This window comes from Arachis stenosperma, chromosome 8 (genome assembly GCF_014773155.1).
Source record: "Arachis stenosperma cultivar V10309 chromosome 8, arast.V10309.gnm1.PFL2, whole genome shotgun sequence".
NCBI lineage: Eukaryota > Viridiplantae > Streptophyta > Magnoliopsida > Fabales > Fabaceae > Arachis > Arachis stenosperma.
In genome coordinates this window covers 15,862,721-15,878,681 of record NC_080384.1, presented here as the reverse complement: position 1 = coordinate 15,878,681, position 15,961 = coordinate 15,862,721, and the positions used below count along the sequence as shown (strand labels likewise).

At 30.8% G+C, this 15,961-nt stretch overlaps 2 protein-coding genes across 2 annotated transcripts; both read left to right on the top strand.

Moving 5' to 3' along the window:
• Positions 1-8,900: 8,900 nt before the first annotated feature.
• On the top strand, positions 8,901-11,879 carry LOC130945458 (uncharacterized). The gene is made up of 9 exons (XM_057874169.1): positions 8,901-9,047; positions 9,159-9,429; positions 9,541-9,640; positions 10,488-10,599; positions 10,736-10,818; positions 10,995-11,115; positions 11,218-11,397; positions 11,504-11,584; positions 11,715-11,879. Exons 1-9 carry the CDS (start codon positions 8,901-8,903, stop codon positions 11,877-11,879), a joined length of 1,260 nt encoding a protein of 419 aa, XP_057730152.1.
• Positions 11,880-13,123: 1,244 nt separating this feature from the next.
• On the top strand, positions 13,124-15,123 carry LOC130945457 (uncharacterized). The gene is made up of 3 exons (XM_057874168.1): positions 13,124-13,328; positions 13,463-13,771; positions 13,820-15,123. The coding sequence occupies exons 1-3, from the start codon at positions 13,124-13,126 to the stop codon at positions 15,121-15,123; spliced, it is 1,818 nt and encodes a 605-aa protein (XP_057730151.1).
• Positions 15,124-15,961: the final 838 nt, after the last annotated feature.

Here is a 15,961-nt window from a genome sequence, read left to right as displayed (position 1 = left end):
CCTGGCCAGTTGCATTGTGGACATTTGTCCTCTCCCCATCAATTTGCCTCCCGGGCTATAGACACGCTCCCCCCATTTTCTATTCAAGTTCCGAAACTGCCCCTGAATTTGGGTCTCTATCTCCAACGCTGCACTCGGGTTTTTTGGGAACAGCCATCAATTCGCCCCCTTCATTTGGGCTTGATGACTGGACATGGTGATTTTGGAATTTCCATTTTTGTTTCTCATAAAACTGGATTACACATTAAACGGGCCATTTTCATCAAACACACCAAAACTGGCCCAATATTTAAAAAAATCGACATAAGTATTACAAGCAGATTTTTTCATTAAAAAAATTATTGAAGAAAAAGAAAAGGGACGGTTCATGAACTCTATAGCCAAAATTTCTACTTGAGCCAAAATGTTCTCTAGTAAGAAGTATTTGCCTTTAAAAATCTATAGATTTTGTGCGAGCCAGATCTCTATAGTGTGAAGAGAAACCATGTTAATAGTCTCTTGTTGTGTAGTCTCAATTTGATGAAGTTTAAGCTTGAGTTAAGCCATTTCATAGTGTTTGGTCTTGTGGATTCGTTGGAATGAGTAGTTGTTCGAACTTAGACTAGATTGCAAATAATGATGGGTAGGTGAAAAAGTAGTGGAACAAAAATTATAGGTGCTGGTGGCATTGCTGACAAAGCGTTGAGATATGGGTTAATCTGGAGTGAAACCTCTTCATGGTATGTAAGTCATTGTGACTTAAATTTTATAAAAATACTCTAGCTAATTTTTTTTGTGTGCATTTGAGTTTTTAAATTATGTTAGATTATTTTTTTCTCTCCGAATTTAGAATCTAGTTGTTGTTCATGAACATGGTAGAAGTAGAATGCAATATCATAGCATGTAGACATTGAATACAATTCATTTTTCTCCTTGTTCCAGCTTAGTTTATTCTCCTCCTATGTCATATATAGGTGCCTGGCAAATTGTTCTCGCCACATCCAGAAAAAAATATTCTGAAGTAAGTTCTAAGTAGGGAGAGAAAACCAGAGTGTTGACGAGGATTCAAGGAGTTAATAGGTAGAGATAAGAAGAATATAACAAATTATCGGAGTCTAGTCCCACATGATAGAACACATAAACACCAAAGAGTAATCAAAAGTAACAAAGACAATACAAAGGTGACTGAAAGCTTTATAAAACTAGAAGAAAGACCATTTACGGTGTTCGTAGACAACTTACATGAAGACACGTCAATCCAATGGTTATGGGAGATATTCAGCTAGCAAGGACACGTAGTTGATGTATATCTCTCAAGAAAACAGAGGCAAAAAACAAGACTCAAATTTGCTTTTGTAAAGTTTGTATACAAGAACCATGTGGTGAGAGCGGCTAGAGAACTCAATGGTTGGAGAGTGATAGGAGCATCCCTACTAGTAGTAGAGGCAAGATATAAAAGAGGATTAGATGGAGACAAACAATTGGGGCAAGATAAAACAACTATAGTCTCAAAGAAAAGTTCAGAAGGTGAGATGGATGAAGAAAGAAACAAATGAAGCAGAACATCGGTGAAAGATCTTTCAAAGAAATCCTAATGAACCAACCGATCAAGGAAGGAATAATGAATGACAGAGAGGAGAATAAAAAGGCCTCAGTGATGCCTGAAAAGATAATAGGAAGGTCAGACATCAACATGGTGAATATGTTAGAAAAAAGTATTGTTGGGAAATCAATTATTCCCTTGGAAGCAGAAGATTTAACCACAATTTTGTTCAAGGAGTGGCATATGTTGAAGGAAGTGAAGCCTTTATGATCCTTCAAGATGTTGTTGGTTTTTGATTCTGAGAAAAATTATGTTAGAAGCTTTTAACTCACCTTTTTTATTGAATTATTTTGGAGAGATTAGACAATGGACAGTGGGCAAAATGAATAGATCTCACAAAGCTTGGATTGAGATGTTTGAGATTCCTCTTCATGCATAGTGTGAGGAGAACGCTCACAAAATTGATGCCGTTTGGGGTACAGTGTTAAAAATAGAGGAAAGCTCGATGGAACGACACAACCTTGACTCGATCAAAGCTTTGGTGGACACGTCCTGGTGGGTATACCGATTAATGACTGAGTAATGTTAGAGGTGGATGGTGATAAATTTAAAATTTTTATAAAAAAAACATGGGGATGGAAGAGGTAACAATTTGGGAAAGGAAGAACAGATTGGATGCGGAGATGGAAAAGCAAAATAATGAAGAACTTTATGGATCAAAAATGGAGGAGAATATAGAAAGTCAAGTAATAGGAGTTGAGGAAGAAGATGATGACATGGCAAAAGATGGGGAGAAAATCAAGAATATTTATGTGAAGGACATCGAGTTAAATGATGACTAAATTCTGTTACATAGAAATATGGAAGCACATGAAGATAGGGGTGTTTGTTTAGACTTGCAACAGTTAAAAGTTTTAATGCCTCTTAAAAATTCTAGATCCACAAGATGTATCTTTGATGATAGGATCTCTCTTGAAGTTATCCAAAAAACTCAACGGGCTCTAAAAGAAGGCCCAAGTCATGATGAGCAAACAAAGGAGTATGGGCTAAAAGGGGAAGAGTCTTTTTCTGGTCCAATTTTACTGCTAGGCTTTGAGGAGTCCATTAAAAAGAGAGAATTGAATATGGGAGTCCCTAAAGAAAAAACAAGATGTGAATTAGCCCAAGCTAAAGAAAGTAATCACAATAGAAGAAAAAGAAAGCCACGTGAAGCAACGTTAGGAAAAAAAGGAAGAAAAAACAAAGCTCCAGATGCAACGATGAAAAAGAGGGTTTCGTTAGTGATTGCAAAAAATAGGAAAAAAATAGCTCCACAAAAGAGAAGGGAGGTAGAACAAAGGTCAAGAAAAGACGAAGTGAGGAAAGGAAATTTTGCAAAAAAGAAGAAACGGTTAGACGTAACATTGATGAAGGAGATGAGAAAGATGACATTGAAGGGAATGCAATCAAATCATGGAGAATGGGTTCAGAACTTATGATGGAATGCGATAACGAGGATGAACTAGTGAAGTTCCTGATGAAAGTGAGAAAAAACTCAAGAAAGATTCCCGAAGATATCAAAACGTCAGAACAAGGGTCAGAGGCAAAAAGAAACCGTCTCTAAACCAGGTTGGTGACTTAATCTTGACTCAATGATTGTGTTCTGGAACTGTAGCGGCCTGGGGAGTAAAAAAAAAAGTTAGGTTGTATGAAAGAGATGGTGAAGAAGTATAATCCATGGGTTTTGGGTTTAGTTGAAACAAAAATGAAAGAGATAAATGTAAATATTGTGAAGAAAATGTGGGGACAAGGAGACTTTGACTGGGTTACGGTAGAATCTAGTGGGGCTAGCGGGGGTTTACTATGCATATGGGACAAAGATAGCTTCACGGATCTAGAAAGGAGAGTTGGCAGTAGATGGATCTGTATTAGGGAAACACTAAAGGAGGAAAATTTTGAGATAGCAATTTTGGTTGTTTATGGCGATCATTCTGTTAGGGAAAGAAGAACTCTATAGGAGGAGATCATTAGAGTAAAAAGAAGTATGAATGTCCCCTTTATTGCTATTGGAGACTATAATGAAGTGTTAAATTCTAATGAAAGATGCAGTGAGAAAGGTATGAGATATTTCAAAGTATGGATGGAAGAGATGAATTTAGTGGACTTGCCTTTACATAGTAGGATGTTCACGTGGAGAAGGAAAAGTCAAGCGAGTATATTGGATAGAATTTGTGTTGATCCAGTGTAGATTCAGAAGTTCTCGCATTACAAATTGGAGGTGGTGCGGTGCTCAAAATCTGACCATGTTCTGTTATGGCTGAAACCAGATTCTACGAATTGGGACCCATGCCTTTTTTATTCCTAGATGTTTGGTTCTCAAATCCAAAATTTATTTCAATGATAAAAGAAGAATGGCTCAAGTTGGGTAACATTCCAACTCAAGACAAGATGAAATCGTTGAAGAAACACATCTGAAGATGGAACAGAGAAGTTTTTAGGAATATCAATGCAAGGATAAACAAATTTAAAGAAGAAATAGCCAAAGTGGAGATCAAGTTAGAGAGAGGGGAGGAGGAACAGATCAATCTGAGTATAAGGAAGGCATTGACAGGTCAACCAGAGTTATGGTATAAGAGGAAAGGGTAATATTGGAAGCAAATGTCAAGGAAAAAATATATTAAAGAGGTGGATAAAAATTTAAGATATTTCCATACTATGGCAACAATTAGAAATCGAAGAAAACAAGTGGTGGAGCTAAGATGTGGTGGTCGAAGGGTAAGGGATCCTAGAAGAATCAAACAACAAGCTCGAAAGTTCTTCATGAACTTATACCACCAAGAGGTTATGCCAGAGATAAAGATCAAGGAGGGGTTGCTGAGTAGAATATCTAGTGAGCAGGCAGATGAGATTGAAAAACAGCTGACAATGGAAGAAATAAAAAAAAGGGTCTAGAGTTGTGGCTCTACAAAGGCACCAAGTCTTGATGGCTTAATATGTACTTTGTTAAGAAAATTTGGGAAATTATTGGAGGAGAGTTTAGTGAATCGGTGGCGAGTTTCTTTAGATCTGGTTTCTTATCGAGATCGTTGAACATGACTTGGGTCACTTTAGCTGCAAAAATGGACACCCCGAGCGAGATGAAGGAGTTTCGAACTATTAGTATGATTGGAAGCATATATAAAACCATTTAAGAAATTCTGGTAAAAAGGTTGAAGGCGGTGTTGGGAAGTTTGGTGGATGAAGTTCAAATAGCTTTTATACAAGATAGACAAATCCTGGATGGAGACCTTATTGCATGCGAAAGAGTTTCATGGCTAAAAAAGAAGAAAATAAAGGGGATCATTGTGAAGTTAGATTTTAGAAAAGCGTATGACACTGTTATATAGAGCTTTGTTGATCTTGTTCTTGAACGCATGGGTTTTGGTGCCATTTGGAGGGGATGGATACAAGAACTATTCAAAACAGCAACAATGTCAATTCTTGTCAATAGAAGCCCGACTGAGCCATTCCAAATGAAAAGAGGACTACGCCAAGGTGACCCTATCTCACCCTTCTCTAATGCCTTATGACCTTTTAGAAGACTTCTCCATGCTCATGATAGGTTGGTGCCAATCTCAGCCTAAAATTGAGTACTTGAATTAGGGTTAAGTATGATTTTTGTCCCTAAAGTAGGGGCTGAAAATTTATTTCGTCCCTGACCTTTTTTTCGCTACAAAATGGTCTCAAACGTTTAGCTTAGTTTTAAAATTGTCTTTCGGACTAAAATACTCTTCCCCTACCTCCTTCCCCTTCCCCTTCTTCCCTAAATTCAACCAGAAATAAATCAGAAACAACAACAATAATGAAGCAACAACCCTTCCCCTTCCCCTTCTCCTTCCCCTTTTTCCCCAAATTCAACCAGAAATAAATCAGAAATAGTAGCAATAATGAAGCAACAACAACCAGCAATAACAACAATAAAATCAGAAGCAAAATCAATGTAATAAGAAGCATAAATAAAATCAAAATCAGAGTGAAATAGAAGAATAAACAAAAGCAAAAATACAAAAAAAATGCCCAACGTAATCAGAAGCAAAATCGGATGACTATCTGTCTGGTGGTACACAGCAGCAAGAGCAGCTCCAATGAAAGGCCCAACCCAAAAAATTCACTGCAATGAAGAAAAGGAGATATGAAATTCAGAAAGAAATGAGTGAGAAAAAAAAAGCCAGAAACGAAGAAGACATACCTGATCATTCCATGCATGGTCTCTGTTGAAGATGATGGCAGAACCAAGGCTCCTAGCTGGGCTGTTAATCCCAGTTCTAATGATAGGAAGCAGCGACGACCGGCGACCGAGCGAGGAGGAGAAGCAGAAACAGCGAGCAGCAAGCGGCGCACAACGTCCACCTTCCGGATCTGCTGGCGTCAATGTCGAAGAGCAGCGGCGAGGATCGAATGCCGAGGAGTTGCGGCGAGATCCAACGACCGAACGACAGAGAGCAGTGGCGGCGGCGGCGAGGAACAGCAGCGGCGAACTCCCTTCCCCACCTTCCCTTCCCCCTCTTCTTCCATTAAAAACCCACACCCCCAGCGTGATTGAGTAATTAACCCTTCCACTGTTCCCCAGCCTTTAACCCGTTTTTCTTTTATTTTTAATTAGGGGTAAAATGGTAATTAAAAATAAAATTTTAATAAAAAGAACGATTTTAAAACGAAGCTAAATTTTTGGGACCATTTTGTAGCAAAAAAAGGCCAAAGACAAAATAAATTTTCAATTCCTAGCTTAGAAACCAAAATCATACTTAATCCCTTGAATTATTTAAAAGAAAACAATATATAAAATTAAATTAAATTATTTACTTCTATAAACCTTTTAAAATCTGAACTTAATTATAAAATTTAATTTAATAGAAAACAACATATAAATTGATATAGGATTCAATGTAAAATGAATACAATACATACTAAGAAAATTCCTCTAATAATAATAAATAGAGTCAGACAATTAGCTCACAGCTTTTTAAATAAAATTGATTAGAAATCGGAGTGAGTATTGTGATTTGTGAATGTAAGATTGTATTTGTTTATAGGAACAAAACACTAAAACAGAAATATTAAAATACAAAATTATGTTTGAGAGATGAAATATAAATAAAGATATTATATTCAAAAATATTAAATTAATATATTTTATGTTTATTTTTACAGAAAAAATATAAATATACTAACAAAAAATATAATTTATTTTTTATTTTTTATTATTTTTATTAATTTTTTATAATTATACTTTTTATTATTATATTTTTTTCTCAAATTTTTTAAATAAAAAATAAAAATAAATTATATTATTTTATTTTATTATTAAATAAAATATAAAAATATTAAATTTTATGCCTTGTTTTAATGTTTTTAATTCTCAAAAACAAATGCAGAACGTATTGTAGATGGAAGTTGGGAACCGCCAATTATTGCGTGCGGTACGTACTACGTAGTACGTACAAATGGTACAAGATGGCAGCCAGCCTCACGAATCATGATCAAGTAGTTGCCCTTCCTTCACAAACCTTAACCAACATCTTTGTCTTATCCTATCTTCTGTGGAAATTGGAATACCTTCAATATTTTTTATTCTCTGTCCACTGCCACCTGTTTTCTTCGGCTTTCTGAGATTTCAAGAGCCACTCAATTTTCTTCTGTCCAATACTCTAATTCCCTTCCCCCATATCTTCTTCAACAGCAAGTCAGCAAGATCTTTCTTTCAATCATTCAATACCTTTAGCTTCTTAGCTTATATATTCTCTATTTTTTTTTTTACAAAAATGTTTTAAAATATTTTAAAAAATTTAACATTTAATTTGTTATAATTTTATATTGTTTTTTTATAATTTGTTTTCATTGTATCTCTGAGGTTAATACCCTGAATAGAGATATATAATTTTTTTATTTATTATAAGTTTAATTTTAATATATTAACAAAATAAATAATTTTATATAGTTATCCAATTAAATTTTATGTTTAGATGACTTTTTAAAAAATGATTTTGAAAATGATATATTTTTAATGATGTGATAATATGAGATTAGACATTTTTGTAAAGTTATTTTGTACCGTCTATTTATAAAAATTAAATTCTTATTATATCATATAAAAAATAAAAAAAACGTACCGATAGACTCGTTCATCCTTTTTTTTTTTTTTGGGTACAAGTTCTGCGTTGCTTACACCAGATGAAAGTTTTATGTTGTTTAGCAAATATTGGGCTTCCGTGGACAAATGTGTTTCACATTCATAACAGCTGTAGATATGGTTTCAGTTATGACTTATGACCCAAGAGTCCAAGTCCATAAGTAACCCACAAAAAGGTGATCCAAAATTCCAAATGATATACGGTTTATCCAAAAAAGAAAAGCTATCCGTTCTTTAAAATAGTCTTTCTATTACTTTTATAGTTTTATTATTAACAGCCTCAAAATTTATTAATGTGACAGATTAATATTAGTGACATTATATTAACTACGATACACAATTGATCATCTTAATTAATACGGTAAATTTATAAAATTATATTAAACCAGTTCTAAATTGAGAGAATTTTAAGATATTTAAATTTTTTAATTTGAAATTAATTTAATCTAATTTCATAAACTTGTTATATTAACTGATGTTAAATTTTTATAGTAATACAAATGGGGAGCCAATTTGCTGACGTGGCGCTCATACGTTAAGTTTGAGAGTTTATTTGCTTACGTGTCGTCACTAGAAATTTTTAAATTTATATTTATAAATTATAAATTATTATTTGCTTAAGTTGTTATTTTCAAATTTTAAGTTTGGGTTGTTTTACATAGGTTGTTATTTTTTAAATTTTAAATTATTTTATTTGTTTGGGCTGTTTTACTTAGATTGTTATTTTTTAAATTTCAAATTATTTTATTTAAGTTGTTATTTTTTAAATTTTATTTAGATTTTACTTAGGTTGTTCTTTTTTATATTATAACACTATTTTTTAAATATCTGTTAATTTTTTTAGCATTATTTTTTAAAATTTTAATTTTTTTTAAATTGCAGCTACATAAATTTTTTTAAAGAAATTTAGGGTTTTAAAAAAATATACGTTAATTATTCTTCGATTGTTACGTACTAATATTATTATATTATTATATTATTATAAAAATTTACGTTATGTTGGAATTTTTAAATTATTATTTATTTAAGTTGTTATTTTCAAATTTTAAGTTTAAGTTGTTTTATTTAGTTTGTTATTTTTTAAATTTTAAATTAAAGTCAACCAAATTTAAAAAATATTAGTTATGATGCAACTATAAAAGTATAAGTTACGAGAGATGTAAAGCACCACAATTTAAAGTACATCAATCCCTTTCTTTACATATATCCAAAATCTCTCTATTTATTCTAATGGCTGGTATTCACAAAATTGCTGACATCAATCCTACAATCGATAATTTGTGTGTACGTATACGAGTGATACGGTTATGGACACTACCAAGTTACGGAAATTCTCCATTGCCATACTCAATTGATATGGTTTGGCTCGATGAAGACGTGAGTTTTCTACTAATATTTTTCTATTTTATTTAAAATTTATATTATTTATATTTTAAATTTATTTGTTTATTCCCATCTAATCGTTTTTTTTTTGTTCATTAATTCTAGGGAGGAAAAATACACGCCTCAGTTAAGAAGGCTTTTGTGTCTCGATTCGTAAATTTGCTGGAGGAAGGAATATCTTACCAAATAAGATATTTTGGTGTTGGACTCAATAAGGGTTACTTCAACACTACACATCATGAATACGTGGTTAATTTAAACCAACGTACTGATGTGCACAGACTTCCAGAATCGTCGAGTATCCTACGATATGGATTTAAGTTTGTGAGTTTTGACACTCTCAATGCTCTTGGGTATGATTGCACCTATTTAGTTGGTAAGTTTATTATTTTAGAAAAAGTATAATTATTTATTTTATTGATAATTTATTCTGTGTTTTTTTTAATAAATTTATTGACAATAATTTTTTTAATTTAAATCATTTCAGATGTTGTTGGATATCTTGCTGGAATTGGAAATGAGAAGACTCTTGAAAAGGATGGCAAATTTACCAAATATACTGTTATCGAATTAGAGATTGATGATGGGTAATTATCTATTTATTTTTATAAATATAAAAATTTTGCTAATCTCATCTTTATAAATTATTATTTTAACTTATTTTATTATAAATATTTTTATTAATATTAATAAGTAACAAATATATCTTAACTAACATTAAGCTTTAGTTAAAATTTTTTAGATTCAAAGCCACCGTTTTTAAACGTCTAATTATTTAAATTTTTTAAAAAAATCACTTCGGATTGATTTAAAAAAAAAGGATTCAAATTTAAAAAAAAATAATAAAAAGCATTCTTTCCGCGGTTTGTTTGTTACAAATTTAAAATAATTAATTAATTATTAATTTTTTAAATTATATTTGATATTTTAATTTTATTATTAAATTTTAAATTTTAAAAATATAAAATATATATAATTTGATATTATTTTATTGGTAGTTACTTTTTTAACATTAAACATTCTATTTGATATAGAAAAATAATGGAAAGTGTACACTTTTTGGCAACTATGCACATGAATTAAATACTTTTCTGGGATCTGGCAATAAGGATGGAGCTGTTGTCGTCTTACAGTTTGTTAGAGTGAAGTTATTTAACGGTAATATTTATCCATATTTTTTTAACAATATATTTTTATATGTGAGCTTTTACTTATTGTTTATGTGAATTTTTACTCATTTTGTATTAAAATAAATTTTTCAGAAAAGATTGTTTTACAAAATTTCATGTATGGCACAAAGATGTTCTTCAATCTTGAAGATACAACTGTCATCCAATTTAAAAATAGGTGAGTATTTTCTTTTTAATTCTTTAGTTTCATACTATGTGTGTGTTATCTAACATAGTTTTTTTTCTTTTTACTTTATTTATCTAGCTTTGTAAGATTTGAAGAATCTAGAGGTAATATCGGCGGAATTCCAAATGAGGCTGCATTCTTAAAAATTTATCAAGGCAAAACCATCGAACAGTTAAAAGAATTCGATACGGTAATTTTCTTTTTTAAAAAAAATTGAGAAAAAAATAATTGAAATTCGTTGTACATAGATTATTTTTGTTTATTCATCTTATTTATTTAAAAATTTTACCAAATTTAGGGAATTTAAATCATTATTTTTTTTTCAGAATTCTATTTGTGTTGTCTTGGCTACTATAAGTCATATTATGGATACTCCAGACTGGTGGTACAGCCAATGTGAATGCAACAGGTCCACATATGCTTTTACAAAAATTTTCAAATGTTCAAGTTGTGGCCGTCTCCTTTTATCCATAACTCCAAGGTTATTTATTTATTTATTTTTAAATTAAAGTATATGCACATTGGATTAGATATTGAATAAGTCTATATTTAACTTTTTTTTATGTTATTTTCTTTTTTAAGCAGGTATCGAATAAAGCTTGGTGTCATTGATGATTCTGACTGTGCATGTTTTGTAGTCTTTGACAAGGAGGCAAAACAAGTTTTGGGAAAGAGCTGTGTAGAGATACTTAATCCACTCCTATTGGTAAGATCTAATTAATATTTATTTCTAAAAATATTAGTGAAGATATTTTTATTGGTAATTTTTATATTATTTATTATTAATATATTATGTAATACCCTGCAGAAAGGAGATCTATCGGATACACCTACACTTTTGCTCAACCTAATTGATAAGACCTTTCTCTTCATCGTTGAAGTTCAAATATCTGATAATCCACATTTTTCACCTTCTTATAAAGTTAAGAAGATGACTGATAATGTGGACCTCATAAATAAATTCAAAGAGGCTCACCCTATTCAAATTGTGAGTATAATTATAAGTGTACTTTCTATTAAAAATTAATTAATTTTTTGCTTCCTTGGTCATTAGTAGTATCTAATTTATAATTAATAATTAATTATAATTTTAGGATGTTGACTATACCGGTGGTTTGCTTCCAATTTCAAAGACATCCTCAATCATTGAAGGAGAGAAAGTAGAAGGTGCTAAGGTATTTGTTCAAAAAATATTTTTTTTGTTTGTTATCTCAAAATTAGATCTTAATTTTATTCAAAAAATATTAGTGAGATAAAATCAAAGGTTAGAAAGAAGTCTTTAATTTAACGTGGTATTTTGTACAGAATTTGTTGCTTGAATTCTCCAATGAAGTTGCTGCCAATGATGAATCCGAATTGTTGGAAAATGCTATTACACCAACTAAGCGATTATCCTCGGAGTCGGAAGAATCGAAGGTAGAAGGAGATACCTCAACTTCCAAGAAGATCAAGATTGAGAAAGAAACTTGAGAATTTGGATGCACATGTTTTGGAATCCTTTTAGAGTCTATCTAATAGAATAATGTCAAGCATATGTTTGTTTTGGTGAAAACATTGTCTTTTCTTGAGTCGTTATTTTTCTTTTGGTTCTTTTCTATTTTTATGTTTGGAATTTAGAAATTTTTTAAATATAAATTGAAGTTATTTGGTTATTACTTGTGGTTTTATTTTTAATTTGATTTTCACCGTTGATATTCTGATAATATCTAATTTAATATTTAATATCATAAAGTTATAAATTTCTTCTTTAAATTATTGTTGATACAATTAAGTTAGTTATTAATTTTTAATGTGTATTTATTTTTAAAAAAATCTAATTATAATTTTTAATTAAAGTATTATGTTTACAATTTTAAATTTAAATTCAAATATACTTTTTTTTTGAATTTTTACGTAAGCAATTTGAGAATATTTTTTAAAAATTTATATAATTTATAAGCTATTATACTAATTACAAAAGGAGTATAATAAAGTAAATAGAATTAACAGTCTTATTAAGATGTGAAGTTATTTATACTATTTAAAAAAATGTAATACTGTTTAAATTTTAGAAAAGGTATAGTAAAGTTAATACTGTTTATGATGACATTAAAAAAAATTATTTTTAAATTAACAAATTTCTATATTCTTAATAGACAACGAACGTTTGATTAGAAAATTTTATTTAAAAATATAAAATTTATACTATCTAATTAGAAAATTCTATTTAAAAATTTAAAATTTGAATTTCTAATACTAATTTCTAATTAAGTAAGTTCTTAACCATTTCGATTTTTAAATTTAAATTTTTTTACTTGAAATATTTATAAATTTTTATTATTATCTTTTAGATTATTTCTCCACAATAAAAGTACTTTCATCTTTTTCTCTCTTTTTAAATATTTCATGATGATCTTGAAGAAATCGTGGAAGAAGAGGAAGAAAAATGTACAATGTTCTTAGCATGGATGGAGGCCAATAAAAAATTTGAAGCAGGTCAAACTTTGACGTATGCTAAATTTCCAAATCAATTTGTTTATGATAGAGAATCAAGGGTATGGCATCCACGCAAAAGAGGGTATTCTATCGGGAGGTTAAATTATGTTCCACCGGGTACAGGTGATATTTATTATATGAGAATTTTGTTAGCTGTTCAGAGAGGTTGCACAACATATGAGTCTATTAGGACAGTTAATAGAATTACATATTCTAACTTCTAAGATGCTTGCTATTCCATGGGACTACTGTGCGATGATAGGGAATTCATTGCAGCTATTAATGAGGTAGCTGAACTTGCATCTGGTCATCAATTGAGAAAATTATTTGCGATGCTACTGATATCTAATAGCATTAGCAACCCAGAGCGTGTTTGGAATGCAACTTGGACATTATTGGCTGATGGAATACTATATGAGAGGAGAAAAGCTTTGAAAAACCAAGGTATTTTACTATGTCTTTTTTTTTATATCAAGATTGTATTCTCTTATTATCTTTATTTTTATTAAGAATATTAATAGTTTTATTTTAGAATTACTTATTAAATATTTCATAAAACCACTATGTTCTTTTTCTAGGACTAAACATGACTGATGACGAATTGAAAAACCTCTGCCTTATTGAGATTGAGAAGATACTCAACAGCAATGCGAGATCTTTAAGAGACTATCAATCAATGCCATATTCTGAGATGTCTCATGTTCGCCTTTTTCAGAATAAGCTAATAGAGGAGGAGTTAGCATATGACACAAATGAGTTGACTCATACAAACTTATATACAGAACAAAAGATGACTCATGAACAAAGGTTAGTATTTAATGAGATATTCAATGCTGTTGTTACAGACTCTGGTGGTTTTTACTTCGTTTATGGGCATGGTGGGTGTGGTAAGACATTTATTTGAAATGAACTTTCTTCTGCTATTCGGTCTAAAGGAAAAATTGTTTTAAATGTTGCATCCAGTGGAATTGCTTCTTTACTCCTACCTGGTGGCCGAACGGCTCATTCTAGATTTTTAATACCCATTACAACTACTGATGAATCTACTTGCAACATCAAGCATGGCAGTTTGAAGGCTGAGCTGCTCATCCAAAGTAGCTTAATAATTTGGGATGAAGCTCCAATGCTCAATAAAATGTGCTTTGAAGCACTTGATCGGACGCTCAGGGATCTTATGTCAGTTACCGATCAACATAAGACACATCAACCATTTGGTGGTAAGGTTGTTGTTCTAGGAGGTGATTTCAGACAGATACTTTCGGTGATTCTGAAAGGAAGTAGACACGATATATTGGCATCCGCTATTAACTCATCCCATCTGTGGTCATTTTGTAAGGTTCTGAAACTGCATACGAATATAAGGCTTCTAATGTCTTCTTTGGATCAAGATGAAGGTGAAATGAAGAGATTTGCTAATTGGATACTTGATGTTGGAAATGGAAATATTGGCTCTGTTGTTGGTGATGAATCAGAAGTTGAAATTCCAAATGATCTATTGATTACAGCTACTGATGACCCTCTCTCTCATTTTGTAGACTTTGCATATCCAAATTTGTTGCAAAACATGTCAGATTACAGATATTTTCAGAGTAGGGCAATTCTTGCACCCACGCTTGAGAGTGTCGAGAAGGTAAACGATTTTGTCTTGACAATCTTTCCAGGGATGGAAAAGGAGTATTTGAGCTCTGACACAACATGTCAAGCTGATGAGAATGAAGATGTACAACAAGAGTGGTTCACACCAGAGTTCCTAAATGACATCAAATGTTCGGAACTACCCAATCACAAGTTGACTTTGAAACCAGGAGTCGCTGTAATGCTACTGCGAAACATAGACCAGACTTCAAGTTTATGCAACGGGACAAGATTAATAGTTAACGAACTTAGCAGCAATGTAATTGGAGCGACGGTAGTGACCGGTAGAAATATTGGAGATAAAGTGTACATTCCAAGAATGAACTTGATCCCTTCAGATTCAGGATTGCCATTTAAGTTCCAACGGAGACAATTTTCATTGACAGTATGCTTTGCAATGACCATTAACAAGAGTCAGGGTCAATCATTATCACATGTAGGACTTTATTTGCCAAAATCAGTGTTCACTCATGGACAACTTTATGTTGCTTTGTCAAGAGTTAAGAGTCGCAGTGGCCTCAGGGTTTTAATTCTAGACGAAGACGGCAATCCAAAGTCATCAACAACAAATGTCGTGTTCAAAGAGATTTTTAATAATATTTAGGTAAGAATAATATTATTTTTATTTTAATAGCATGTTATAATTTATACTTTTGTACAAATATTTACTATAGATATAACTAATTTATCTATAACTCTTTTTTCAGATTTGAAATGAAATGTGTAATAAGGAGCACAACATCCTATGCCAATTGCTTTTCTAATGAAGTTAGTAAGATACTAGGTTATCGATCGATAAATTTTTATTAGCTTTTTATACAAAATTTAGTGTAAAATTAAATGCTATTATTACAGTTATATATGTTCTTATTTTTTTCATGTCTCCCTCCTTATGGTTTAAGAATATTATAAACTTCAAACTCTTCTATTTATATTTTACTTTGAATAAAGATAAAATAACATATTTAACACATTTATTATATAACGACGATGATAGTGTTATACTAAATTTAAAAAAATATATGGTTATAAAATATTATTTTTAATTTAACTTATCAAATTTAAATATAAGCCCGTGCATCGCACGGGTTTTTATAAAGTTATTTACCGTGCTATATCAATAAATTTTAACGCCATCAAAAATAAAAGTGACGAAAAGATTAATGTGATCAACTTAAAATCTTTAAAGGACAAATTTAATTTAAAAAAATTTTCGAGAACTAATTTAAAAAATAATTAATTTTTTAAAAATGAATTTGACCATTTATTCATACTTTAAATGTAACAAAAAATATATTAAGCTATGAAAAATAATTTACCAATTTTTTTTTTGAAAAAATACTAGAGAATTATTAAAATTTATTATTTTTGGCCATCACTTAATCATTAATGTTTAAAAGTATGAGATAAAATATATTGTTAAATTATTAAACTAAAAAATT

Bases quoted from the DNA above. Each gene is read 5' to 3' on its own strand.
- LOC130945458 (XM_057874169.1), top strand. From the start codon at position 8,901: ATGGCTGGTATTCACAAAATTGCTGACATCAATCCTACAATCGATAAT. The intron at 9,430-9,540 runs GTAAGTTTATTA...AAATCATTTCAG, and splicing joins TGATTGCACCTATTTAGTTG to ATGTTGTTGGATATCTTGCT. The intron at 10,600-10,735 runs GTAATTTTCTTT...TTTTTTTTTCAG, and splicing joins AGTTAAAAGAATTCGATACG to AATTCTATTTGTGTTGTCTT.
- LOC130945457 (XM_057874168.1), top strand. From the start codon at position 13,124: ATGGGACTACTGTGCGATGATAGGGAATTCATTGCAGCTATTAATGAG. The intron at 13,329-13,462 runs GTATTTTACTAT...TTCTTTTTCTAG, and splicing joins AAAAGCTTTGAAAAACCAAG to GACTAAACATGACTGATGAC. The intron at 13,772-13,819 runs GTAAGACATTTA...TTCGGTCTAAAG, and splicing joins TTATGGGCATGGTGGGTGTG to GAAAAATTGTTTTAAATGTT.